The 26,059-nt window shown below is 35.6% G+C and overlaps 3 protein-coding genes across 3 annotated transcripts in view; 1 reads left to right on the forward strand and 2 right to left on the reverse strand.

Moving 5' to 3' along the window:
- Nucleotides 1-127: 127 nt before the first annotated feature.
- zgc:174164 (uncharacterized protein LOC570656 homolog) lies at nucleotides 128-15,293 on the reverse strand. The gene is made up of 22 exons (XM_042767341.1): nucleotides 15,121-15,293; nucleotides 14,430-14,539; nucleotides 14,267-14,343; nucleotides 14,107-14,182; nucleotides 13,770-13,846; nucleotides 12,327-12,510; nucleotides 12,181-12,243; nucleotides 12,024-12,095; nucleotides 11,712-11,881; nucleotides 10,044-10,134; nucleotides 9,578-9,705; nucleotides 8,192-8,363; nucleotides 7,373-7,462; nucleotides 7,016-7,211; nucleotides 6,760-6,865; nucleotides 4,908-5,091; nucleotides 4,569-4,655; nucleotides 4,262-4,367; nucleotides 4,021-4,162; nucleotides 2,813-2,909; nucleotides 2,279-2,316; nucleotides 128-746 (listed from the first exon to the last, which is right to left on the reverse strand). Exons 1-22 carry the CDS (start codon nucleotides 15,176-15,178, stop codon nucleotides 689-691), a joined length of 2,382 nt encoding a protein of 793 aa, XP_042623275.1. The 5' UTR covers nucleotides 15,179-15,293; the 3' UTR covers nucleotides 128-688.
- Nucleotides 15,294-15,731: 438 nt separating this feature from the next.
- On the forward strand, nucleotides 15,732-21,457 carry LOC109101054 (ATPase PAAT-like). Its single transcript, XM_019114468.2, has 6 exons — nucleotides 15,732-16,643; nucleotides 16,770-16,967; nucleotides 17,301-17,373; nucleotides 17,466-17,666; nucleotides 18,828-19,141; nucleotides 20,407-21,457. Exons 1-6 carry the CDS (start codon nucleotides 16,510-16,512, stop codon nucleotides 20,585-20,587), a joined length of 1,101 nt encoding a protein of 366 aa, XP_018970013.2. The 5' UTR covers nucleotides 15,732-16,509; the 3' UTR covers nucleotides 20,588-21,457.
- A 4,091-nt stretch (nucleotides 21,458-25,548) lies between these two features.
- Nucleotides 25,549-26,059, reverse strand: part of LOC109101284 (serine protease HTRA1B) — a 33,920-nt gene continuing 33,409 nt past the window's right edge. Inside the window, exon 9 of the mRNA XM_042767342.1 lies at nucleotides 25,549-26,059. This exon is cut by the window's right edge and continues 880 nt beyond it. The gene's annotated coding sequence lies outside the window, so the exon portion shown is untranslated.

Genomic DNA, 26,059 nt, shown 5'->3' on the forward strand with positions numbered 1-26,059 from the left:
GTGTTGCAGAAATATAATATGAAAAAGAGGTAAAGGAACTTTCAATGAATCCAACCAATTTCTTCTCAGTAACCAACATAACATACTCGAGGTATTAAAAGTAGGCAAGCAAGACCAGTAAAAGAGATTAACAGTTTAAATATAGAACATACTTTATTTTCACTTTGACAAATGGTACATAAAATAGAGATTTTGTGGGTAAAATTTCCATTTTTACAATTTAGATCAAAATAATGGTATTAAAATAGCTAATCTAACTAACAGAACAGAATGTTGCATTAAAAAAAGGAAGCTTTAGTCTGAATATTACTAAATATGAAAAAATTTCAAACATTTTTCTAATTTGCGGTCCTGAATGAATCCCTGAACTGAACTCAGGATTACAGTGCATCTTAATCAAATGGAAATTAATTCTTCCCTCAAAGACATATTAACCATCATATGCTTTCATCACTTACTGTAGTAAAAGAAAATGATAAATCTCTGTAAACATCATTTTAAATAATTATAAACAGCATATTCTGTTTCCCAACCAGTTCAGAACAGCGTTGGTCCTTCATCTGTTAAAATTCTAGAAAAGGTGATTACAATTCAGAGCAATTAGAGGTTTGCTGCAGACTTCTTTGGAAAAGTGGGTCAAGTAAGAATAAAATACAAGAAGCAACAACTGTGCACCGTCACTCCTTCTTCATACTGGTACTTGGGTCTGTCTGGGCGGGATTGGTTTGGGGACTCCTGGCCCTTGTCTGTAAGGTTGAGAAGCAGGTCAGTTTAGTCCCAGTGAGTTGTACACCAGTGAAATAAAAGAGATAGATTATGAAAAGAAAGGGGTTTTCAAATGCAAGTACATTTGAACTAGATTTTTCTTCATGTTCTGAAGTAAATGGTGTTTGGCAGTGCAAAACGTGCCACCACGAGGATGCTGCTATGTGGTTGCTAAGGTGTTCTAATTGGTTATGATTTTCTGAGTGATTTTGATTTTTTGTTTGTTTGCTTACTGGCCCAAGTTTTTGATGATTTATATGGCTAGATATGTCTCACCATTAAATGTTTTGGACCCACTTTATATTATGTCTATATATAACTCCTGTTAATATAGTTTCTTTAACTGTGTACTAACATTAAAATTAATGATTTGATAAAACATACTGTACATGCATGTTACAATGTACTTTTACTACATTTTTTTTTCTTTTGGCAGGTGAAAATTGCTTAAATCCATGGAAGCCCATTTCTGCCATAAACTGGAAAAATCTGATTTTTTTTCTCTCTCTGCTGTCTGAGTTAACATCTTGCAATTTGGACTTTTTTTCCACTCTGAATTCTAAGAATCAGTTGTTGTTGTTTTTTTTTTTGGTTTCGTTTTTTACTTTTTATTCTGCTACGGACTGTGAGTTTATGTCTCACAATTCAGACTTTACTTTTCAGATATAAACTCACAATCCTGAGAGGAAAGTCAGAATTGCAAATTACTTTTTTCCCAGGTTTGCAAGTTTATATCTTGCAAAAAAAGGCAGAATAGTAAATATATAACAGAATTATGAGATGAAAAATCATCTTAATTTTTTTTTTAATCCTGGCGGAAATAACAAACTTACAGAAATATAATAGCACACCTTTTCTCGAAAAAGCTAGATCTTAGGTATCATTCATGTCTGAAGCACAAACATGCAGAACAAGATAAACACCAAACATGTGATACTTAAGTCCCTGTGAAGAGGCTAGATGAGCGCAGTTTTTCTCAAAGCTTTAACATATTGTCAGTGCTGTTAATAAAGTTGAGGCTGTTTGACCATTTGCAATGTTTGATCACCTCCACTGTGCTCTAAAAGCATTGTGTGTAGAATTCAAATGGGTCGGAAACGTGTTGTGGTCTGCAACAAATCATGTCTCTGGACTGGGTGTGCATTGTGGCAATTCAAGTGACACTGATGTGAAACCAGGCTTCATTCCCCTCAATGGAAAGCAGTCTGAATCATTCAGCATACTCTATATAGTTCCATTCACCATACAGAAAATAGTGTGTGAACGTGTGAACAAGTGACCGGTTTCACACACGGTTTTATTGTCTTTTTTATAATCTTGAAAGCAAACTGGACAAAAAAAAAAATCTGATAAGCAACTGAAGTGCAGAATTAATGTCATAAAATCATTGATCCATATTGGTGGTAAAAAAAAAAAAAGGGCATACATCTAATTTTTGGGCATACACAGTATTAGTTAGGTTAGGTTTAGTTTAGTTTAATTAGGTTGGGTTTGATTTTTCTAGTGCCATTACCTTGGTTGAGTTACGGAGGTATCCACTGGATTAGCTGGCTGAAAGAAAAAAAAAAAAAAAATGAAGTGGGCAAAGTTATCATAAAGAGTATCAGCAGAAGTTGACTTCCTTTTAACCTTTAAAAAAATCCTAAATGAAGTGTTGTTTAGGCAGGGTGTTTCATTAGAGTAACTTCAGTGCTTTGTCAGGATATAATAGAATTGTGAAAATGAAAGCAAGGCATAATGAATTAATCAGAAATTTCTGGCACATCTCTATATTATCAGCACACACAAAGCTCACTGTATCAGTGTATTTGTATCCCTTTTCTATTTCTATAGTTAGGGTCAGGTCAGAGTTAGAGCTAATTCAATTACTTTTTCTTTTTTTCCATCATTCATAAGTTGAATAAATTGTGTAAGTGGTTTGCTGCTTAAACCAGGGTTATCATCATTTAATAAAGTGAAAACAGAAGATTTTAAAACAGTCGAATTCGATACGTTAACAAAAACTACAACAGAATATCAATGATACTAAAATAGCATTGGTTTGAACCTCTGTCATTGACTGTGGGGTTGACACTCTTGTTGTACTGCTGTTTGCTTGCACAGTTGACTGCACATTCGATGGACTTTTTGTTGCATTCGCTGACCTGTTGAAAAATATTCAACAAAATATTCATGTCAGAAGATTTGGCAATCATTTTCAAACATTTTTAAGTTTGTGTTTGTTAACATTAACCGTCTCGGGGAGAATTCACCAGCTGTGCAACATTTCAATCCTGCACCTTCTTCACATGATACTCGCAATCCAGCTTAACCAGAAAGTCATGCTATGTGTATATAAATGAAGTCATTAATGTTTTATTTTTTAGCTCAAACATTTCTCCTTTCTAGGCTCAGTACAGAATGTGCCATCTGACGCAATTTGCATGACATTATTATCCTTCCCACGGAAAGCACTGGTAATTGTTAATGTGTATGTTTTCTAATCATCACAGCAACAGAAAGTTTTAATCGTGGGTTGCTGGTTTAAATATATTGCTGCTTGCTCTCTTTTAGCTCTTAACGAGGCACATTTTTTGCACATACTGCACTGTTTTGTGGCCATGTTCATGCCATTACCAGATTTTCTTTATTTCTTTTGAGAGTTAGTTGCTGAAACATTGCAAGACAAAGCATACAACTAAATAATGTTATCGTTATTAGTTCTATTACGTTTTAATTAGGACTAAATCTTCTCATCTTCAAAAAAGCTCAGTGCTGCCATGAAATGTAAAGGCTCAGGCAATCATTAATAATATTAATAATATCGTTCATGTTAATTTCGTTTAATAATTCTATTTTTAAAATTGTCTTCTCGTCACTACAGATATGCATAGATGTTTAATTTATTTCTTAACATTGTAAGTTATTTTAAATTTTTTGCATTTTGTTCTGTTGACGGACTTCTTAAAAATGTTAAACAGAGGCGCTTTTATAATAAACTGTTAATCACTGTTAAATGCACATATAAAAGTATGGGAACCACAATTGCTTCCGGATTCCAACTGGAATTTGAGGAATCAGAACACTGTTATAAACTGAATCAGAAAAATCGGATTTGGAATATTCTGCTTAATATCAAAATATTGATGCACAAGTAAATCAGTCAATTTACTAATGAAATAAACTATATTAAAACATCAAAGATTGAACAAAAAAATCATGAATTCTAATATTAAAATGATGACATGAAAAGAAATAGCATAATGATTGATTGACCTTTGGCGTTTGGAAGGACGGCACTTTACACAGCAGTTGAAACTGTCTCTTTTGAATATGTAGAGCAAAATGATTATTAAGGCCACCAAAATTGGCAACACCAGAAGAAAGAAGATCAAGAGTCCATCTCTCAGGGAGTAATCTATGAGGAAAGAGTTTCAAAAGGATATTATTACCATTAAAATATGTTGGTGTGTGTTTTGTTTATTTGGAGAGTGAGACAGAATGAGTGTGCTCTTACCGATCTGCGCTGGGCCGCTGTCGATACTTCCTCCTCTGCCAGTTTTGTCACAGTTGGGTGGGGCCCAGCCATTATTACAATGACAATGGAACTTATCATTACACACCTATGAGAAAACCACACTATTGAATGGCAATTAAGATTGATGAATTGGTTATTTGTTGAAAAGTGGTTTCTACATGACCAATATTCGGAGGGGTTGAGAAGTAAGTGGGATAAAAAAGAATTAAGGATTGACCTGCATTGATGAATCAGACACATTAACACAAGGGACGTGGATTTAAAAAAAATGTAGTTAATAACTTACTCCATTACTGTTGCAGTTTCTCTGGGCGTCACATTTCTGACTCTGATCCAAAACTGAAGAATTCAAACACGTAAAGTCCAAACACGCCTGAGAGAAGGAAATATAGGACTCAACTGGTTGTTTAAAAGATATAGATTTTTGATCATTTAAAAACACGTTGGTTCAAGAGTCCATTTCGAATCACAAATCTGTGTTGTAGTCATTCAAACAAACTGCCTGTTAACTTTCATTCAAAGTAATTTTAAAATATGTCTGAACTGTTCTAATATAGGTAAGATATGAGCTTTAAGGCTCCATAATAAGCCTACAAAATGAATGACTTGTTTTCTCCAATCTAACCTTTCCAGGAGCGCAGACTGAGCCAGTTTTGACATAGGCTGGATCTGGGACATCTGGGCCCATGCTGAAGTCAGCATTCATGCAGGTGATTTTGTCTCCATCAATTTTTACTACGCTGACTGTCGCTCCTGGTGGTGGGTGGTTGCTGTCGAATACACACTGGACTTTTCCACACATAGCATTTCTGTAAAAAGTAGGAAGTGTAAATTCACTCAGCTCTTAAGTTGAAAAAAAAACAGAGCAACGTGTAAAACTTTTTACAAGAACATATTGCAATTGAACATTCATTAATAAAAATAACTATATAATGACTATAAACAATAAAAAGATCATAAACTTTAAACCTCAAAACACTTTTTTCACAAAACACATTTGGGTTTTCATCAAAACACTAATGTTTTTCAATTAGAAGCACATAGTACAAATTTTGAATACAATTGTGTGTTAAAATATACATAATATAATGTTTTCTGAAAAATATTGGTTCAAATATAAAACACTAGCTAAAATGTGTTTTGGTTTATGGTCAATAAAATGCTGATATACAGTATAGCATTTATTTAAAGCAAAATATGAATTTCTAAATGTTGTGGGAACTATTTGAAAACTTTTTTTAATGTTCTGTAATGTTGCTGTTCAAGCATACAAATTACAACTTACAAAGCTCAAAGTCCAATTCAAAAGATGATATTTTATTGAACAGAAATCACTTTCAAAAACTACAACGAACGACTCGTTTGGACTACAACGCATATTTTCCAGGATTTGTGATTTCACAAATAGCGACAAATGGGACGAGACCAGTTTGAGCTGCACTAGAGAAGGCAGTGAGTGTTATCACTGTGTCAGAGACACGCTAGTGTTCCCAAGGCAGACGAGCTTAGAGTGATTACAGTCATCCGGGTTTAAATCACGCTCTAATTGATTTGATTTTGACACAATATTTACAATGAGGCTGGCAGGCAGCTATGGTAAGGGGCATGACATTTCCCGACCAGGCGCCGAGTGCTGCCAATCATGGATTGGATATTTATTTTAAGATTTGTTAATGATCATCTAGTCAGTAAATCTGGTTCCTTGATTAGCGCTAAATCGCCATCACCTGCTTTCAAATGGAGCGGCATTTAATAGACAGAACCGTAGATCACTGACAAGGTACGCAATATCGCGTTCATTATCGAAGGCGATTCATGTGTGATAATGAACGCGATATTGCGTAGCTTGTCAGTGATCTACGGCTCTGTCTATTAAATGCCGCTCCATTTGAAAGCAGGTGATGGCGATTTAGCGCTAATCAAGGAGCCAGATTTACTGACTAGATGCGCATGATCATATCGTTAGATATATCGCCCAGCCCTACTGCCAATCACAACACACATTGACCCAGCTAACCAATCACAACACACACTGGCCCAGCTAACCAATCACAGTGCATTTCGTATTTCAGAAGGCGGGCCTTCATTTGATACAGGAGCTATTCCAGCCGTTCATGCCAGACTGGGGGAAGAGGTGTTGTAATACTGAAAAATATGTGAAAAATGTGTTTTTTGAACAACCTAGTGTGAGAGCCTGTTCTAGTACACACCCAAAACAAAATCAAGACCTTGTAAAAGAGCATAATAGGACCCCTTTAAAATATACATAAATGTACTTTGTTTCCTCTTATGGCGCAATACCGATAAAATGCAGCCAGCTGTAGCATAATTAAGTTTAACTAAAATCTTAAGGCTTTTTTCAGAACTTTTCTCAGCTGGCTTGTAACAGTTAGCATTGAATCAACCACCCAACTGATCATTTTTAATAATGTAAAACAAACATGCTTTGACTGATGAAAATGAAATGAGGTACTCACTGCACTTCACAAGGTTTCGGATTAGACCCAGAGTATCCACAGTTCCCAAACGTATTGCCAAGAGTATTAACATGACTAAAGCACTTATCATCTGCTTTAGTTGCCACTGAATAGCCAGAGATACAGAGAAAACAGGTCTTTGTATAAAATTTGAAAACACAGCATGTCATTTGAAGGTTGACTGCATTCTGACAGACAGAAAGTGACATATGATCACCCAGTATAAAAAGATAAAAACCAGAACAATGAGAAGTACCTGAGCCAAAAAGCTGTTTGCACTGGTAGTCAAATGTCTGGCAACGGCCCTCAAAGCAGAAGGCTGCATTATTGGCACACGGGAGGCCGTCCATCATGTAGAAATCTGACGGACAGAATGGAGATGTCCCACCGCAGAATTCCGGCAGATCACACTGGTTGATGGACGGTCTGCAGGGTGTGCCAGCCACATTGATCTGCTCACAATAAACCAGTGTTACAATGTTACAAAGATCTTATCTTGCTTGTTTTAAGAGTAAACCTCATTAAAGTTTTTAATTATTTACATATACATTAATATTAATCCGGTTTTGCTTTTTTTTTTTGTGTGGTTCAAGTTTGTGGTGAGGGGTCTAACCTGACAGTTTTCACAGCAGCTTCCTGTTGCACAGGCCGAGCCCTTAGTGAGGGTGCATGTAGCGGCATCGCAACACTTATTTTTGCACTCCTGCAACACACCAGCAACATTGCATTCAGTACAGCAATACTGAAAACCTCTGGACTGTCATACAGCAAAACAATTTTCTTTTTAATATTATATATATATATATATATATATATATATATATATATATATATATATATATATATATATATATACACATTTTTTTTTTCTAAATAAGATTGAATGGTGTCTTTGTCTTTCCTTTAGGTTTTAAATGATCACAGAACATAAAACAGTTGAGCAAACAGGACTAGTTAGGTCAGATTTAAAAAAAAACATAAAATTATAAACAAAACAACTTTTTTATTGTGGTGCATTTTATTCATCAGAATTTAACTGTATCTTGCCATGCAGGCTGGGATGGTATTGTTAATATTATTGGTTTTCTTCAGTAGAAAAGAAACAATGTCCAAGTGGAGCAAATTATTACCTTTTGATTATTATGAAAATGTTTTTTTTTTTTATAATATGCACAAGTAGAAAATAAATAACACATGTTGACTAACTGTCTAGCTATGACAGAGCTTATAATACATAGACTACATCTGGTCTAATGTCTATGTACTGTAGACCACTTCATAAACTCAGTGACTTAAAAAAAAAAAAAAAAAAAAAAAAAAAAAAAAAAACACAATATTGCTATGGAAACATTTTTAAAAAAAGTGCAATTTGAGTTCAAATGAAATGATTCTTTTGAGACTGAAGCTTTGACTGTGTACTGTTAGAACATACCTCCGGTGTGCCACAGTCACACTCTTCTCCATTCTCTAGAATGCCATTCCCACACCTGGGCACCGTGATGATGTTGTCTTGAGATGGTGGGTTCCTCAAGCACGTCCCTCCACCTCTCTGAATCAACCTCTCGAAGTCTCTCTCACTGCAGCCACTGAATTTAGTCGCTCCTCTGTGTTCACACCCAAACACATCATCACACATGTCAAGGTCAGCAGGAAAGGTTTTGTACAAGGCTCCTGTTTTTTTTTTTTTTTTTTCTGATCGAGGTCATCATGAAATGCTCTACACCCATTTTACTTTCATTAACTGATGTATTTCCAACAGATATTCAACCAAACAGCAGTAACGAGAGACTTGAAGAATTGAGATCAGCTGGATAGGATTGTTGTTCAAAAACTAATTTTGGCCACACCAATTCTTGCTATTAACTATGACTTTTGCCTCAATAAACTCCTAATTTGTTGCTTATTAATAGTCAGTAAGGTAGTTATTAAGTTTAGGCATGTGGTAAGATTAAGGGATCTAAAATACAGTCATGCAGAATGAGGCATTAATATGTGCTTTATAAGTACTAATAAACAGCCAAAATGTATGCTAATAAGCAACTAGTTGATAGTAAGATTTGGTCCCTCAACCAAAGTGTTGCCCAAATCATGATGAGAGATTACAAAGATTACAAAATAACCCCAGATGAACTGAGCACAATAAGACCAGAAATGTGTAACTAGTAAGTCTCAAACTAATTATATTTCATGTTGAGTTATCACTATCACATTGAAAGTTTCTTTACATGATTTGCATTTTAAGTCATTAATTATAACACAATTTTAACAATTATTTTCTTTATATTATTATATGTGATTTTACATTATTATAATATATTATATTAAATATATTCAAATTATTTTCTATATTAAATTATTTGATATTTATTAAAAATATTATGTCATTTGTTATATTGTTCCTTACTTTTCAGTATTATTTGGGAAAACAACATCAAAACAATTAAAAGTAAAATGTGTAATTGCAAAATTAAATCAGAAAACTATTTTGCATATTAACGATGGCCATTATTATGTTATCTATAATGCCTTTTAACAAATCTTGCCGTTTAACAAATTTTAAAACTCAATTTCACTCAATAAATGCATACACACATTTTCATTCAATTCTGTAGGCATGTCATTCTAAACCAGTTTGACTATTCTTTTGTGTTCCACAGAACAAAAAAAAAAGAAACAAAACATACAGGAACAACATGAGGGTGAGCAAATGTTTACAGCATTTAATTTTTTCCATGTTAAATGATGTTTTTATGTTTTAGATTATGTTCCCAATAGCTGCACTAATGAGGGATATTATGAAACAACAGCAGCCACTAACCCGGCAGTAGGTGCCATGATGCAGCTCCCATCACAGCTACAGCCAGTGATGTCATGACTCATGCCCAGGTTATGGCCCAGCTCGTGAGCAATCACTGTAGAGAATGACTGCAGATTGTTGTTACTAAACTGTGATGATATAACAGTGAAAAGCAAAGGAGAACATGACATTAGAGTTCATTTCCTGCATCAAAATGTATTTGCAGCAGGTATATGAAAGCAGAGACAATTAAAACAATAAAAATAAATGAATATAGGTTTGCTTTGGTCACATTTTAATTTATTGTTGCCTCCTTCAGGCAGCCAGTTCGCAAACACACCTTTCCATCAATAAAACATGCAGGTTTTAGATTACTGCCTACAGAAAGCAATCAGCCCTGAAGACTTCAGAATTCTTCAAAAGAGCATTCTAATATACAGTAGTCAAATTTTATTGATGACTGCTGATGCAGTAAAAATGTTCTAACCACATTGATTCCTCCACCGCTGTTCATAGAGCACACAGTCCCTACGAAGGCCATGCCGAGCACACCTCCAGTGTACGCTCCTGAACGGCCTCTTTAAGAAACAGAAACACAGATCATGTTACTCAGAACATACACAGGTCTGATATCAATGACATCTGGTGTCATCTCTGAGGACCAAGACAAAATAAATTAAATAGTAGAGACTACAGTACATTCTCAAATTGTAAATGTAATTTGGAGATTTCGGTAAGTGAGGATTTTTGCTAAATGCCGTTCACATCAAGAAGATAACTATGAAGATAAAGTTCTAAATCATTTTAATTTTAAAAGAACAGCACCCAAAACTATAACAATAATGGCACTTTGGAATATTTTCAGAACATTTTTTTCCAACTGATGAACAGTAAAACATTGACAGCCACCTGACTGTGCATTTAAAGTGGCAAATGACTTAACTGCAACACAAACTTATAAACAGAATGTTATCATTGTTGGTGTGGACTCTAATATAGCTATCATTATAGTTAGTGTCTCTGGTGTAAGCAGCCCTTAAGAGTTTATATTAATTTTATATTCATCTAAAAAAAGAACATTTCCCTAAATGGTTCTAGAATTTTTTTTTTAACATTGATCAAGAAATTCCGTGCCACTAATGGAACTAAACAGAACTGCGATCTGTTTGAGCTGTAATGATTCTGCTTTCATTTTGTCATAGACTTTTAGCTCACAGTGTTGTCTAGTTTCTGCTCTTTTTTCCTTTTGTGATTCCCTGATTATTCTCATCCTGGCTGCATTCAAAATCACAAACTCTCTGAGTAGGTGCTTCCTTTGAACTACTGAAATAAGTACTTGAAGTATTTTCTTTGCAAGACAAAACAAGTATGTTCTATTATTGTATTGTGTGTAGTATGAATGTAATCCGGACATACAACATTCATCATGTTGTCGTTGTCATGTGATCTACCAGCATCATCTACCAGCTCTCCTGTGGCCTCATGGGATAGTAAGCGTCATTTGGATGCACAGTGCAGTACCTCACTGAAAGTAATAGGTCATTTGGCTTCTTTTCGTTTGCTGTTTTATGAATACTATGAATTCAGACATGGTTTTCATTTACCGTTTTATAGTAGGGAGGAACATATGTGTTTTATAGTAAGGATGTATGCATATTCTTGGCATTTTCCAGGCATTGCACACTTACTTCTTGCAGCGTAAATACTCTCAAGTAGCCATGGAGACAAGTGTGGGAACTGAAGCAGGGACAAAAATTGAGCTGCTGGGTCAGGTTAGTTGTTATTGGTTAGTTTAAAACAATCAGGGATTAACAAAGGGGAAATGTTGCATCTGAAAGGGAAATTTCTACAAATGCATATGCAATTAGGTCAGGCACAAAAATAAAAGTGCCTACACCTTTTCGTCGCTAATTTTTCACTGTGTCTCTGATCCTGACAGTAGTTTTTTAACGCTAAAAGAGGGTTTGTGCTGGTGCCAGCTATTAGTAAATCTGGCCCTAAATGACAAAATAGTTATGAGCAGCATAACTGGACTGGACCAGTGGTGTGAGTTTGAAGAGGGATTTCTTTTAAGTTGACTAATGGCTTCTCAAGCGTGAACAAATATTTTATTGAACTATTTAACAAAAAAAAAAAAATGTGATTGAGTACTTACACAATAAGCTGCCCCACGTCATGCCTAAGTTGAGGTAACAGATTGGTCTTTCTCCACTGCACAAACCTGCCCAACACTTCCCCAGGATTGCCTTCCACACTGAAGGGGTTCTCTTTGTCAAAAATCGTCACGCCAATCAGTGCTATCCGGATATTCAGCTGTGTGTAGTACTGGGGAACACACAAAAACAGCCACAAATATTTACACTAATTACATCACTCTATAAACATCAGTCACAATAAGAACTACCCTGATTCTGGTTAGGGTTGGGCTCATCTTAACAATAACCTTAACTGTAGCTAGAATTCTTACCGTATCCAGCAAGTTAGCCAACTGGACCATCTCGTTACGCACGGCCGTTTTATCTTGGTTCTTAAAAACGAACTGAGAAACAAATAAACACACCTTTCAGAACTACACGATGAAAACACAACTCCAAAAACACAGACTTCTAATGTCTAAAACTCACCCTTAGGTTGTCCACTACTAACGCCAACTCCACATATTTGGTCTGAGGTAGGTTTCGTTTTTTCTGCGGATTCAGTAGATTAAATGAAATGTCGAGTGTGTTTTTGCAACATAATGTTGATAAGACAACAAGACATATTTTCCAACCCGTAAAAACATGGACATGTCAGCGGAATGGGAGTGGTCCTCGCTGGAAGACGTTTCATTGGCCAGTCCACACACAAATGGCTCTGACTGACTGTCCTTCAACAGGAAGAGGAGGTGCTCATTGGCTTTGGAGTGCAAGATGGGTTCCAGACCATAGCTATTATTACCAATGAGAATGATCCCCCTGAAACACAGTGTACAATGGCACACCAAGTTACAACCTAATATTTGAGAGACCTATAAAAACATTACCAGCTAACAGTACAAATGCTGTAACACATTGATATTGTACATAATGTAGCTTTGATACTCTTATGAAAAGTGATCTATTTAAAGGAGTGTCTATTTACATTAAGTGCAAATAACCCATCTAGTTGGCAAAGGCTCTGCCAACCATTATCTGGTTGAGCAAGACAAAATTACAACCTGTCTGGTAACAGGAGCAGCTGCATGGAGAATAAAAGTGCAGTATGTGTACAGTTTCATTGCCAAAATTTTGCGGCTGAAATTCAGTGATTTCAACATGAATTTTTCACGGGAGGGCGAAAAAATACCCCACGCAGATTCCGTTAGTCTTCAAGTTGGTCATACAAATTTGCTGCATTCAACAACAGAAAGCAGCTGAAACTGAATTCTGTGTGAGATGTGCTTCATACGTCACTATACTACTAGCGATGTGCTTTTTTTGCACGTGAAATCTCACCGAGTGAAATTTGCATGAGCTTGCATTTTCTGTCTCTTGTAATAGCATGCGCATAAATGGAAGTCAATGGAATGAAAAGTGACAGTCCCTTTAGTACAAACAGTATGTAGCCACTATTTACACTAAGTGCAGTGAAAACACTGTTGTTTTGACTTTAAAATTTCATATATCTTGTTATACTTGCATTATTCATATTTACACTACAAACAAAAGGATTAATACTCAACAGTTTAGGTGCAAGCTGTCTTTCACATTTCTTAACTTCTAAAAAGAAATATCAGTGTTTGCCTAGCAAAATAAAGACTAGATTAGAGCTTAGACTTTAGGTACACAAGAATCAACACAAAACACAATGATCTGTTTGCATTCTAGAGAAAGCTAGCTGTATCAAAAAACAGACCAATCACCATTCACTATGCAAATAATTTTAATATGAAAGACCAACAGCAATTATATACAAAAAAATACATTTGAATTGAGCCTGCAAGTTAAAAGGGTCATATGACATTTCTAAAAAGAACATTATTTTGTGTATTTGGTGTAACCTGTAAAAAATTAATAGTTTGCAATGACCTAAAAGTAATGTTGTGGTAATATCCTTTCAACTTTTAAGGGTAGTGTACTCCCCCATGGCTTGTGTCAGCACTGGTCAATGCATTGATTACTATGAAGTGAAGCATCAGCTTCAGTTTTTCCCCCAGCGTTTACCCCTCACATCACTAGCTCCGTAACATGCTTACCTGAGACCTTCACAGGTGCTGAGAGCTACGAGAGAGTCTTCATACCCCTCCACATGTCCTTGATAGTGACAATTTTCCTAAACAAAACCACTAGCATTAGTACAGCTTGTTTTCCAAAAATATGTCAAGGTTAATGTGTTGGTTAATGGTTTTCATACAAATACCACATGACTAACTGTTGTTAAACCTAAAGATCATTGTTCACTGACTATAAAGTATTTAACACACCATTTCCTCATTCCAAAACATGTAAAGTATGTGGTGGACAGTACCTATTTTACATTTCACAACTCTAATAAATCAGAGAAAAAAAAGAAAAGAAAAAAAAAAATCTCACCAGTGTTTCTGTGTGTGCTTTCCATTTCTCCAGTACATCATGAGACAACACAACAAAGTTCTTCGATAAAAAATGTCTGGGAGGATAAGAAATCAAATTACAATGTTTCATCATTAAACAAGATTGATTCTTTCAGGCAAACTCCTTCTAAAGTTCTTACGTGTTCTTTGTCAGATGCAGTACATGTTCATGACCGTCAATCCTGACCGAGTATGCAATGCTATCAGCATGTCTATCCTGAAATCAGACACATCAGTTTCAAATATGGAGAAATCATCATCTTAACTCAACTTACTTCCAGAACTGTTGATAGTGCTTTAAACCTGTGCAGATGTGTGTGAGGGGTCTGCGTGCCTCTTCCAGCGCTCATGAACCAGCTGAGGTTTGACCACATCATACTTCTTCAGATATGAAGTCTGGTCTGTGCTCTGGACTATGAAAGCATTTACCAAAAGAAGCAAATAAATACAACTGAAAGAATGTGTGACTAACTAATATAGGAGTTTGATCATTTGCAGGAATGAGTTTTGTTCAAATTAAGTATATATATATATATATATATATATATATATATATATATATATATATATATATATATATATATATATATATGTGTGTGTGTGTGTGTGGGTGCCACAGCATGCTCCGGGTGTGTGTTCATTAATAGATATGTATATAGATATCTACGTTTATCTATGTTTATATACCGTTTCTGTGATTTCATGTATTGGAGTACAGTTTTGATAATAAACGATATAAGCACCTCTGTTTTTAAAACCAAAGCTCTAATATTAATCTAATTTAACCTACTTAGATTAAGTTTAAAGCTGTCTATTATTAAATAGTTATTTTCCCTGTATGCTTGATACAATCCAGCAGAAACGTTTACAGTAGGCTACTTTTGTGGTTTGTTGTGGGTGAAACACGACGATTCCATGTATGTCTTCCTCCACTTTGTGTGACTAAAGTCATGTGTATGAAAACATCAAGTATAAATGAGTAGATTTGTCTTACCTGGGAAAATCTCGAAGTTTGGGATAATGAGAATGAAGAAGAAAAAGTGTCGCGTCATGATGTTTCTCAGGACTGACGCTTGATCTCAGGTGAGCGCGAGCGAGGGACGTGCACGAGCAGTCAGACAGGTGGAGCGACATTCTCTGTCTGGCCCGCATGACTCTTCATTCATAGCTATTTATAGATTTTAGATTTATAGAAAAACTGGGCGGTATTGATAACGTATTTATTCCATAGGCAGTTCATAAAGTATGTAAATATGACTGCAAAAATAAATTAATATAAATAAAGGATTGGATGAATTAATAAATAAATGTATAAATTGTACATGTGATCTATAGTATCTTAAAATTTCCTTGGCCTAATTAAGTCTAGTGAGAAACTGTACTGTATTTTTTTTTTATGTTGCACCTGAAAGTATGTTCACGACGACACAAACCCTCCAGGGGGCGCTCGGAGGTTCATGAAAATCATTCACTATTGTAGGCCTTGGGGTGCCCAACCCTGTTCCTGGAAAGCTACCTTCCTGCAGAATTCAGTTCCAACCCTGATCAAAAACACACCTGTCTGTAATTATCAAGAGTCTGTTATTATCCTAATTAGTTGGTTCAGTTGGGTTTGATCAGGGTTGGAGCTGAACTCTGCAAGAAGGTAGATCTCCAGGAACAGGGTTGGGCACCCCTGTTGTCAGGAATAAATGTAAAATTGTAGTCATGGGAAACCGAGGATTTCTGAACCGTTTGAGGCGTTCATTACTCGAAGCTTTTTAACACAGTGCGCATTAGCGACATCTGGTGGCCAGACTCGGTTACACCAGCCTATCTATCGAAACCTCGCGGAGCAGAGGATGGTTTGAAAAAGCTACTTATTCTATTTCTAGAGAGCTCCAGAGACAGTGAGACTTGTCCTATGATCAAAGTATTTTATTGTTACTTGAAGCTACTGGAGGGACTATACTTATTTGTTCTGGAAAGTGTATTTGAGATGAGTGATGGAATCCCGTCTGATTCGTTTGTATTTTACTCAGGCGTATGCATGGGTGTCTCTGTGGGTCCTGGAGCAGCAGCCGTCGCTGTTTATTCAGCATGTGATATTGTTGATGTGAATGGACGTTGTTAGAGTGCTGTATATAAATACGTTTTTATTGCTTTTATTAAACGGATAACAGTGCGCGATTGGAGTGTTTTTGTTTTAAGCATCACAGCTAATATGTATTTTAACCTCTCACACAGTACATTTATGGAGCAATATAACTGAAATGGTTCGATTTTAGTGTACGGTGTATAATGTAACTGACTCAGACTGTGTTGGAACAAACGGTTTAATCCAGCGCACATCGCGGCTGATGTGTGAATGCTTTTTGGCTGGCAGTAAAAATCCTCTACTAAGATGTCCTCGAGTGAAGATGGTGTGATCTTTGCACGCAGCTCATGGCTGTGCTCATCACAGAAACAGCTGTCTGATGTTCTCACCACAACACAAGACAACAGTCCAAGCGATGACTGCAGGGTTGAACATGACAGGTTAGTCCGTTTCAATGCCTGCTGGTGGCAAAAATACTTAATGAACTATTCCTTTAATATGTTATTGATTCATAAATATTCATACATGACTTTTTATTCATATATTTGCACATGTATTTTTCACAGGTGTGACCCTGTCTGTCTGGAGAGAGCCGAGGAGGGCTCTCCATGTGTTCTCAGACTTCTGTGCACACCTCACCCTGCATCTGTGATCAGCAGTCTTCAGGTTATCAGTGAAGCTCGCACTATTGAAGTGTACTCACTGTCTGGAGAATACTGTGGCACCTGCCGTGGAGAGGAAGTTCAAAAATCACACACTGATGGGTATTTTTCAGAGGTTCTTTAATCCCATTCAAACAAAAACACAAGTTTGTTAATGTCATTCAAATTAAATAAATAATTGCTGATCAAACTAATTCAAACATTTTTATGAGGTCTATATTACTTTTTATGTAATATGCATTAATTTGTTGGTGAATGAATTTGTTTTAAAAAAGCCAAAATAGAAATTATTATTATCAGTTTTTGTTAAGAAATATATTGATCTGTTTATAGATTCAGCTCAGTATAGTTTTGGATTAGTGAAATATTTGTTATTTTGCAATATTATAAACTATTAATGAAGACTAATGCTGATTCTTCTTTTTTTTTCTCCAGTTCTGAAGATAAGAGGCATTTCTACAAGAATCATCTGTTGCTAGAAAACCCTGTTGCATCCTGTGAGATCAAGGTAAGGAAAGCTGGAAATAACATCCAGGCTCTCATCACAAACACACACACTGCTCTCTGTAGGCTCAGCATTGATGTGGTGTCTCCGCACAGCTGCTCTCTCTCGGTGGCCGCTCGTCTGTGGCTATCACCCATGTGGGTGTGGGACTGGAGACGCCCAAGGACAGACAAGGTGGGCCAAGTGTACACCCAGGCATAGACCTTCAGCGTGTGCAGACTATGATGGAGGAGATGGGCACCACACTTTCACCAGGAGCACAGAACCTCATGGAGCTGGTGCAGTGTCAGCAAAAGGTCTGGATCCAGCCTCTTATTATAGCAGAATCACCACTGCTCAGGTCTTTTAAAAAAGTGTTGATATTATAAATTCTGCACAAATTTTCCTGTGTAGAATCTCTTGTGTCTGTAAACTGCCAGTAGCAACCTCATAGCAACACACTAACAATCATCCAGAACACCCTTAGCAAACACAAGCATTGTGGTGGTGATTTTTGCATGGGCAAGTTTCAGTCCCACCCCCATTTTTATATAATTCTAGTAGTTTCTGCTGTTCAGCAGTTTTTGCTCTTTTGGCAGACATCATTTCTTGTAAGCGTTTTGTGTACCAGTCTGTCAGTGTCTGACAAAAAATGTGAATAATAATGTTAAAATAAAAAATAATGTGAAATATTATTACAATTTAAAATAGCTTTTTTTTCTGTTTTAAAGTATAGTAAACTGGAATTTATTCTGGGGATGGCAAAGCTGAATTTTCAGCAGACAAACCCCTTTTTTTCAGGATTCTTTGATGAATTGAAAGTTCAGCATTTATTTGATTATGTATCTTTGTAACATTATAAATGTATTTACTGTCACTTTTGAGTTTTGAATTTTTTTTTTTTTTTAAATTAAATCAAAATCCTTGCTTAATAAAAGTATGAATGAATTAACTACTTCCCCCAAACTTTTAAATGGTAGTGTATCACTGTTTCCTCAAAAATATTAAACTGTGTGTTCAAAATTGATAATATATTAAGAAATCAGCATATATTAGAAAATTCAGCTTTGCCATAACAGAAATAAATTACATATTTTAAATACACAATTTATTATACCTATTTATTACTGATTTTACTGTATCAAATAAATGCAGCCTTTGTGAGCATTCCTTTCAAAAATATTAAGTCTTATTCCAATTATTCCAAACCTTTGACCAGTAGTGTTATAAAAGTATAATAATGGAATGTATTCTGTTTAATTTGATATGTAAAATTTGCTAAATTTTCTGTTATAACCTATAGTGTTATTTTTAACAGCATAATATTTAGTTTTCTTTTAATTTTCTCACTTTTTTTAAACTTGTTCATTTTCAAGCAAGTTTTTTTGGACAGTTGTTTCTTTGAAAAAAAAAAGAAAAAAGCCAGCACAAAGCTTCATCACAACTCAACAATCATTCTTTGTGTGTGTTGAGTCCAGAATAAATCAGACATGCTCAGTGGGTTCATTCCTCTGCTCATGGGAGGAGGAGCTTTGAGCTGTCTGTCAAGAGGAGGTGGGGCTTCCAGTTCTGCAGGAGCGGAGTCAGGCCCAAATCCACTATCTGGCCTCGGGCAGCTTCTGTCTAGCAGCAATCATGACCAGATACCCAGTGCCATGTCTGCCCTGCTGAGCACCGACACAGGCACGATCAACCCAGACCTGCTTCCAGTGCTGCAGAGCGTATGCGGTCAGGTGACGCAGCTCCGACTGGAGGAAGTCACATCTCCAGAGAGGAAGAAGAATGGAGAACGGTAAGTCTAAGCATGTTCAGTTACCCCACACGCTGATTGAAGCCACTCAAAAGTTTGGTTTTGGTAACTCATCTTGATGAAAGTGTGATTATTATGAATATGAATAATAATACTCCTAAACGCATTAGGTTTTTGTTACTTTTTTGGCAGTTGAGGATAAAGCATTAGTTATATGCAAAAATTAAATATTCCCTAAAGACTTTTTGAGACTGTATTAGTTTAGGAACCCAAAAGAAGTTGTCTAACATAATTCAGAGTGCTCTGTTTTATACAGTGAAAATCCATGATTTGTGAAGTTTATGAAGTCCTTTTTCACTGAAAATGTTTTACACCAATGAAGCTCTGCAGTCTCTTTCAATTCAGATATAGTATGATGAGATGTGTGGCCCATAATATTTGACATTAGAGATCCAGAACCAGTGACACTTGACCTCACTGGTGGTAAACATGGCTTTGGTGTACGGGAAACTTATCAGTGAACATGACTGAAAGTCAGTTCTGCAATTATATGATATAAGAGTTCATTAAAAAAGAGCATTCTGGACAATTCAAACTTCAAACAAGAGAAAGTCATACATTTTTGGAACTACATGAACGTGTGAGTCTGTCTCTTTAGTAATAACTAGTTAAGATAAAAATGTATTCGTTAAGCCACATGAATTATTAAAGTAACCATCCAACCGTGCAAACTAGGGTGGGGCAAGTTAAACAAGTTTTTTTTTTGAACAACTAAAGGAGTCTGGGATCACTGCAACACTTGAATTCTAAACAGAAGTACATAAATCAAGTACCTGAGTAAAAGTACACAAATCAAGATGTCTGTTTTCAATCATCTCAGTGGGCTTAAACAGCTCGTCCTTTTACAGCAAATTTTGTCAACTAACAGTTGTGACCTAAATATTCAATTCAATAATCAATAATCTAAAATTCTGCATTTTGTGCCATAAATCACACAGACACACTCGCACTCTGAGGATTTATTGGTCCTTTGCACAGCTTGAGTTAGACATGAACAATTCAGTGATTTGATAACTAGACATTTGCTCTAAATCATTGAATGAATTGTTGACTTAAGAACAGCTGCAATCAGATCAGTCCAATTCACAAATGAATCATTCAGATGCTTTGTGAACCGAAACTGACTGAATCAGTTTCACAAAGCAGAACTTTTTAATCATTCTGAAGATTTTATTCCAATGTATTTAATGTGTCCTTTAGTTTGTCCACTCATCGTTAATACTTTTTGGTTTTTTTGTGTATTACAGGGAGGGTCATATATGCTGTGGAGGGTTTGAGAAGATTCTGGAGACGATTGTAGAGAAGCGAATGGATGAGATGGAGAGAAGATTAAAGGAACATCTGGACTTGCGTCTGGATGCTCTTCAGCAGAGACTGGAGATCACACTTCAGCAGGCGCTCTCTCATAAGCAGCACCAGTACCAGTAACAACATCCATCAACACAGGACTAACCTAAACACTTTCAGCAAGATCTCCGCCCTGAGCTTTTACTTCAATGACAACTGTATTATTCTGTATAAGTACATTCAAATCATGTCAACCATCCCTTTATAACAAAAAATGGTTCTAACATTTTTGTTTTGCCAGCAGTCTCTACTGCTTTGTGTGGAAGTGTTTTACAGTTCCTAGAGACTGTACTGACTTGGTTTATGTGGTAATTAACAGCTTGACAAGTCAGTTCACTTACGTGAGTGAGTCCACAAACAGTATCAGATGACCTTCACAAATCACAACTACTTGTTGAGCTGTTCTTAATAACACTGTTGATCCTGTATGTAATAAATTATTTTATCTAAAAGATACTACAAACAACGGCTGTACTGACAGTGTCAGGTATTTGTCACTGTTAATTGCCTTTGTGTAAATGATGTTCATATGTTTAATACTCTTCATACTGGAGAACCAAGGACAAAAAAAAAAAAAAAAACGATATTAAAATAATGCTTATACTAAAGAAAAATATTATGTATCCAATGAACTTGTCATGTTTTTATCCTGTCAAATCTTAGTACATCATGTTGCGTGATTTATTTAAATACTCTCCTCGCCCTATATGTTTTAACATGATAATACTGTGAAATGGCTTTCTATTCTTGGCTGTGTGACAATACAGATTACTCAGGATTTTAGTTCCTGTAATGACTGTTTGATGCAGGAAAACATGGTAACATTTGCACGATATGCAAACAAGATTTTAAAAAGGGACATCATTTCCATAAAATATGCATAGGACAAAGACCCATGACTGGCAGATCAACGTGCTGTTTGTTTTTTCTCCAATACAGTAGGAAGAATCATTTGTGTATTGTGATTTTAAATAAACAGATTGAGGAGTGTGTGTATATAAGGATGTTAACAGTTACAGGATGATTGACTGGCCGGTTTACAATGACAGAGTGCATGTAACTATACAACAGCGCAATTTCATGGCCTGGTAGTATGTCCTAAAGCTTGCTTACTCTTCTATTACACACTCCAAAGTATCTACTTGTTCTTCACAAAAAGAGTACATATTTTTAGGGCTTAGTATAAATAGACGAACTGGGATGCAACATTCATTAAACTATAAGTTCAATTCAATTCAATACACTTGATTGTCCGCAATGGGGAAATTTGTCTTGGACCCTGGAGCCCATATACACATACACTGATCAGCAGTACATTACGTAATAAAAAAGACTGCCTTCGTTTCTATAAAATGTAAAAAGAAACGGGGAACTAACACAGCCTTGTGGAACACCTGTACTTGTTCTTCTAACCTCCGATATACTGTGGTTAACCTTGACCTGCTGCCGTCATTAGTTAAAAACAAATAATACCACTTGATTAAAAAGGGATTTACTCCCAACTGTACCAGATTTTTAATCAAACAGTGGTTTAAATGTATCAAAAGCCAAACTAAAATCAACGAATAACAACCGTGCATTGGCTTTTGGAGTTCCCACCATTAAATGATTTTTTACCATTTTACAGCTCAAATTGCAATTTTTTGTAGAGAATAATTAAAATTAGCACTTTGACAAAAATACAAGCTTCATATTTTTGCTTCGAAACCCTCAAGTGAACTTGCCTCATAGACTTTGATTGTAGTTTACTACAAACATGTTTTTCATTACTTAAATGGAAATTCATATAATCCCCGAAAACTCCAATGCGATAGGTCTATAAACCTCTACTTTCCCTCAGATGGTTCTTCTGACATCTCTTATTCACCTCATCTTTTCTCAGTAGTTCATAAACTTTTAGTTGTCTCAAAGCCTGCATTGCGGAAAACCATGTCTACCTTTTCTACAACTCTCTCATGCATCCTATGAACATGAACTTGTGCTATTTTTGGTAGTCACCCATCAAACATGAAGGAGAGCTGCCTCACTCAGGAAGAGCAAAGAAAACACAGCTGAATGAACAAACTCTGCATGAATCAGTGAGAAAATTAACCAAAAGCACTACAAATTAGCCCCTTTGAGTAACTTTCCACCATGACCATGTTGGCATTTTGACCCTGGCCTTGTCATGTGAGACTCAACCCAGATCGACATGCTTGTCTTCTGTCTACACCACAGTGATGTTCATCGAGTATACTTATTCAAACAGTGAGCTGTTGTTGTCTTATGAACGAGAGAGATGTCCACTTCAGAAGGGGTTTTGTAACCATAGAGAAGTTGGTCAGCAGTGGAGGTAGTACTGATGATGAATAGGGGCTTTTTTGTGCAGACACCCTTGCCAGTATCCCCATGGCCCAGAGTCAAACTGGCCCAACTGAATCAACAAAAATGTGTTGCTACCACACTTCATGCAAGCGCTTATGGACTGAACACAAGTAAACATCCTTAAAGTTGGCTTGACATGAAACTTAACCCTATTTTGTTTTTTAACCTATCACAGTCTTAGTGTAAATGATTAATCCATGAAGCTGTGAAAGTGGAGTAGTGAGCAGATGAGTTTTCCTGTTTGGTGTGATGAAGTTTATCGTCCCTGACAGCCTCTAGTCCCATTTAGCCACTTGTTAGTAACTGCCTTTTTCAATTAAGGAAAGCTTTTAAAAAACACACACACAAGGGGGTATGACTGAAGTATTTTATGTGGTAGAATAAAACATAAAAATATCTTGAGCTTATGTTAACCACAGACCTTATTTCAGGCATTTAACCAGAAACCCATTGACTTCCATCCTAACTCTTTCTGGTTTGAGGCCTACAATACTACATCATGTTTCTAGGTGTCTATGTGTTTGTGTTCATTCAGTAACAAACCTCTAGTTCATCAAGAAAGTTATTGTTTGCCACATAAATGTGTATAAATAAAAAAGGTTTTCATGAATATTATTGGGGACAGTTGATGTCCAATAGATCAAGGGGGAAATGTTACAAAATAGTAACGTCAAACTTAAGACAAATTAAATGCACTTCATATTTTTAACACAAAATTCTATAAAAAAAAAAATATTACTGTTTCATTCTACTTTCTGAACACTGTCTAAAGGAAAACATAAAATGTTATTATTGTTATTTTAACTGACAGCTATTTAATTTTACTGACTCCATATTATCTTTTATATTATGATGCCTTTTTTCTTCTTCTTGCAAAACTGAATTTAATTGTCATTTTAGGCAGACATGTCATTTAAAAATCTTTACAAATCTAATAGAAGATTAAATTCGATGAACCCAAATTTGATCTTTCTCATTTCTTTTATTCTAAAACCAAATAAGATTTCATTCATATAACTGAAAGAAAAAAAAAATATTAAATGAAAAATGTATTATTTAAATTGTAGGGTAGTATCATAGTAGTATTTGCTGTATAAATTGAATTTATTTGATTTAATTTTTGCTGATTTTAATTACAATAATTTTTATTGCTGTATTAGGGTTTTGTTTGTTTGTTAGCAAAAAAAAAAAGGAAAAAAAAGCGCTTAACCAATATAAAGGATAGAAATAATTACCATCCAAAATATGAAATATGAATCAGATGTGTCTTCAAAAGAGAGGCTGTAATGTTTCAATTGGGAGTTTTTAAGATGTTTGACATAATAATTCAGAGAATTATTTAACCGTCAAACATTTGTTCTCCAGTTCTCCAAGAGCAACTGAAGCTAATATGTGAGGAAATGAATGCAAAGCCACCCTGTTACTCAAGTCCAGAGCCTGAAGTCTTCCTGCAAAGTGAAAAAGACAAACTTTCCCTATTTTACCTTATGAGTTCAATTCAATGCAGTGGATTAGACTCTGCTTGTGCAACTTGTGTGCCAAAAGAACATACTGAGTACAATCTGTTTTTGAGAGTATAATTTGCACATTATCACAATACTGAGTAAAACTTTTATACCTTTTTACACAATGCCTGGACTCTTTAGTGTTCCTGCTTGTAAACACATCACACTGTGCCTCCAGTAAATCAACAAATGAGGGCAGCATATCACAAGTCATCCTGAAAGTATTACATAGCTTTCTATATATCATGTTAAAGGAAGATTTTTTTTTTCTCTCCAGGCTCAATGTGTTTTGAACACATATATATGATTAAGAAAGTACCATCATAAATCTTGAGTGTCGAGGCATAGCATGGCTAAGGTGGACATTTGTGGATCTACACCTTTTGGTGGACTTTTCCTTTGGCCCCCCAACATTTCTCATTGTTGCAAGCAGTTTGGCTTAAATTATTTGTTCACATTAAAATTATATTTATATTTTGTTTGCGTGCTTCACACAAATATAAACACAATATATTAAAGTGGGTTCTGAGATCATTTGTTATAGATAGGACCCATATGTACTGTACTAGAAGAACTCCAGCGCTGAATTTGGCATGAATTTGAAGTTCTTAAAGAGCAATAATAATCAGATTCAGTGAGAGTTTATTATGTGTCCCTCGCTGCTGTTTCAGGCTTGTAAGGTGAGACAGACTGAAGAATAATAGGTCTGATACGTCATGTATGAAATATTATGAATCATTAATGCTATGAAGAAAACATGTCATCTTAAAATGAAACCAACCATGACGTCCATTCATGAAAATATTAAAATTCATTTCAGTATTGGCATGACAAACTGGTTAAGATTTGATCAGACACAGCTACGCAGCAGGACCCCTGTTAAAACTTCCAATAAATTATCAAGAATCGTTAAAGGAAAAATGAAAATTTGAATACTGAAGAAACAAAGTCACCTACATCTTGGATGCCCTGCGGGTAAGCAGATAAACATAAATTTTCATTTTTGGGTGAACTATCCCTTTAATAGAGCAGTTCTGGGCACTCACTTCCTTAATATTCACTGCTAGATTGTTTCTTGCCAAGGAGCTGGTTAAATCTAGGATTACATCACTCTAATCGACCTTTAAAAAGTTCTTGATGTTTGTGAAGTCAAACAGTATGACACTGAAACGGTTTAAAAACGTTAACCATCTTTAATTTCGTTTCTGAAATTGCCGTCTGACAAACACAGACACAAACATTTAAGGAAGAGAAGGTATTCCAAGATAACAGTCATGCTCTAATGGCACACAATTTTTTTTAAATGATGTCAAATTTGAGATCTGAGTGTAAATATAAAAAAAAAAAAAATGAAGAAAGCTAAATACAGACAAAATTTTGATACCTTGCTGATGTATACATAAGAATGAAATATAAGCTCTGTTCCAAAACCTAGTGAACTGGCCGCCATGTAACCGATTTGGAACACAGCAACTCTGCACGCAATCTAACTCACAGGAGACTCACTGATTTCAGTATTTAGCCGCTAGCATGTTGCTAAGCTAACAGCATAATACTCTACCCAGATAGCACACATATATCTCCAAGACATCTGTTTTCATACATTCTAAACCGTAAACATCTTAAAGACATTTTCTACGTCTTTTTTAACCTCGGACAGGAAACATTTTAGAGAAAGACATAA

Source organism: Cyprinus carpio, chromosome A12, assembly GCF_018340385.1.
Source record: "Cyprinus carpio isolate SPL01 chromosome A12, ASM1834038v1, whole genome shotgun sequence".
Classification (NCBI taxonomy): domain Eukaryota; kingdom Metazoa; phylum Chordata; class Actinopteri; order Cypriniformes; family Cyprinidae; genus Cyprinus; species Cyprinus carpio.

What these genes read in the sequence shown, in the direction of transcription:
- LOC109101054 (XM_019114468.2), top strand. Translation starts at nt 16,510, where the DNA reads ATGTCCTCGAGTGAAGATGGTGTGATCTTTGCACGCAGCTCATGGCTG. An exon ending in CAAAAATCACACACTGATGG is followed by an intron (nt 16,968 to 17,300) that starts GTATTTTTCAGA and finishes TTTTTTCTCCAG; the next exon opens with TTCTGAAGATAAGAGGCATT. An exon ending in AGGAAGAAGAATGGAGAACG is followed by an intron (nt 19,142 to 20,406) that starts GTAAGTCTAAGC and finishes TGTGTATTACAG; the next exon opens with GGAGGGTCATATATGCTGTG.
- zgc:174164 (XM_042767341.1), bottom strand. Translation starts at nt 15,178, where the DNA reads ATGACGCGACACTTTTTCTTCTTCATTCTCATTATCCCAAACTTCGAG. An exon ending in CTGCATCTGACAAAGAACAC is followed by an intron (nt 14,183 to 14,266) that starts GTAAGAACTTTA and finishes TTATCCTCCCAG; the next exon opens with ACATTTTTTATCGAAGAACT. An exon ending in ATCATGGCACCTACTGCCGG is followed by an intron (nt 8,364 to 9,577) that starts GTTAGTGGCTGC and finishes GTGTGAACACAG; the next exon opens with AGGAGCGACTAAATTCAGTG.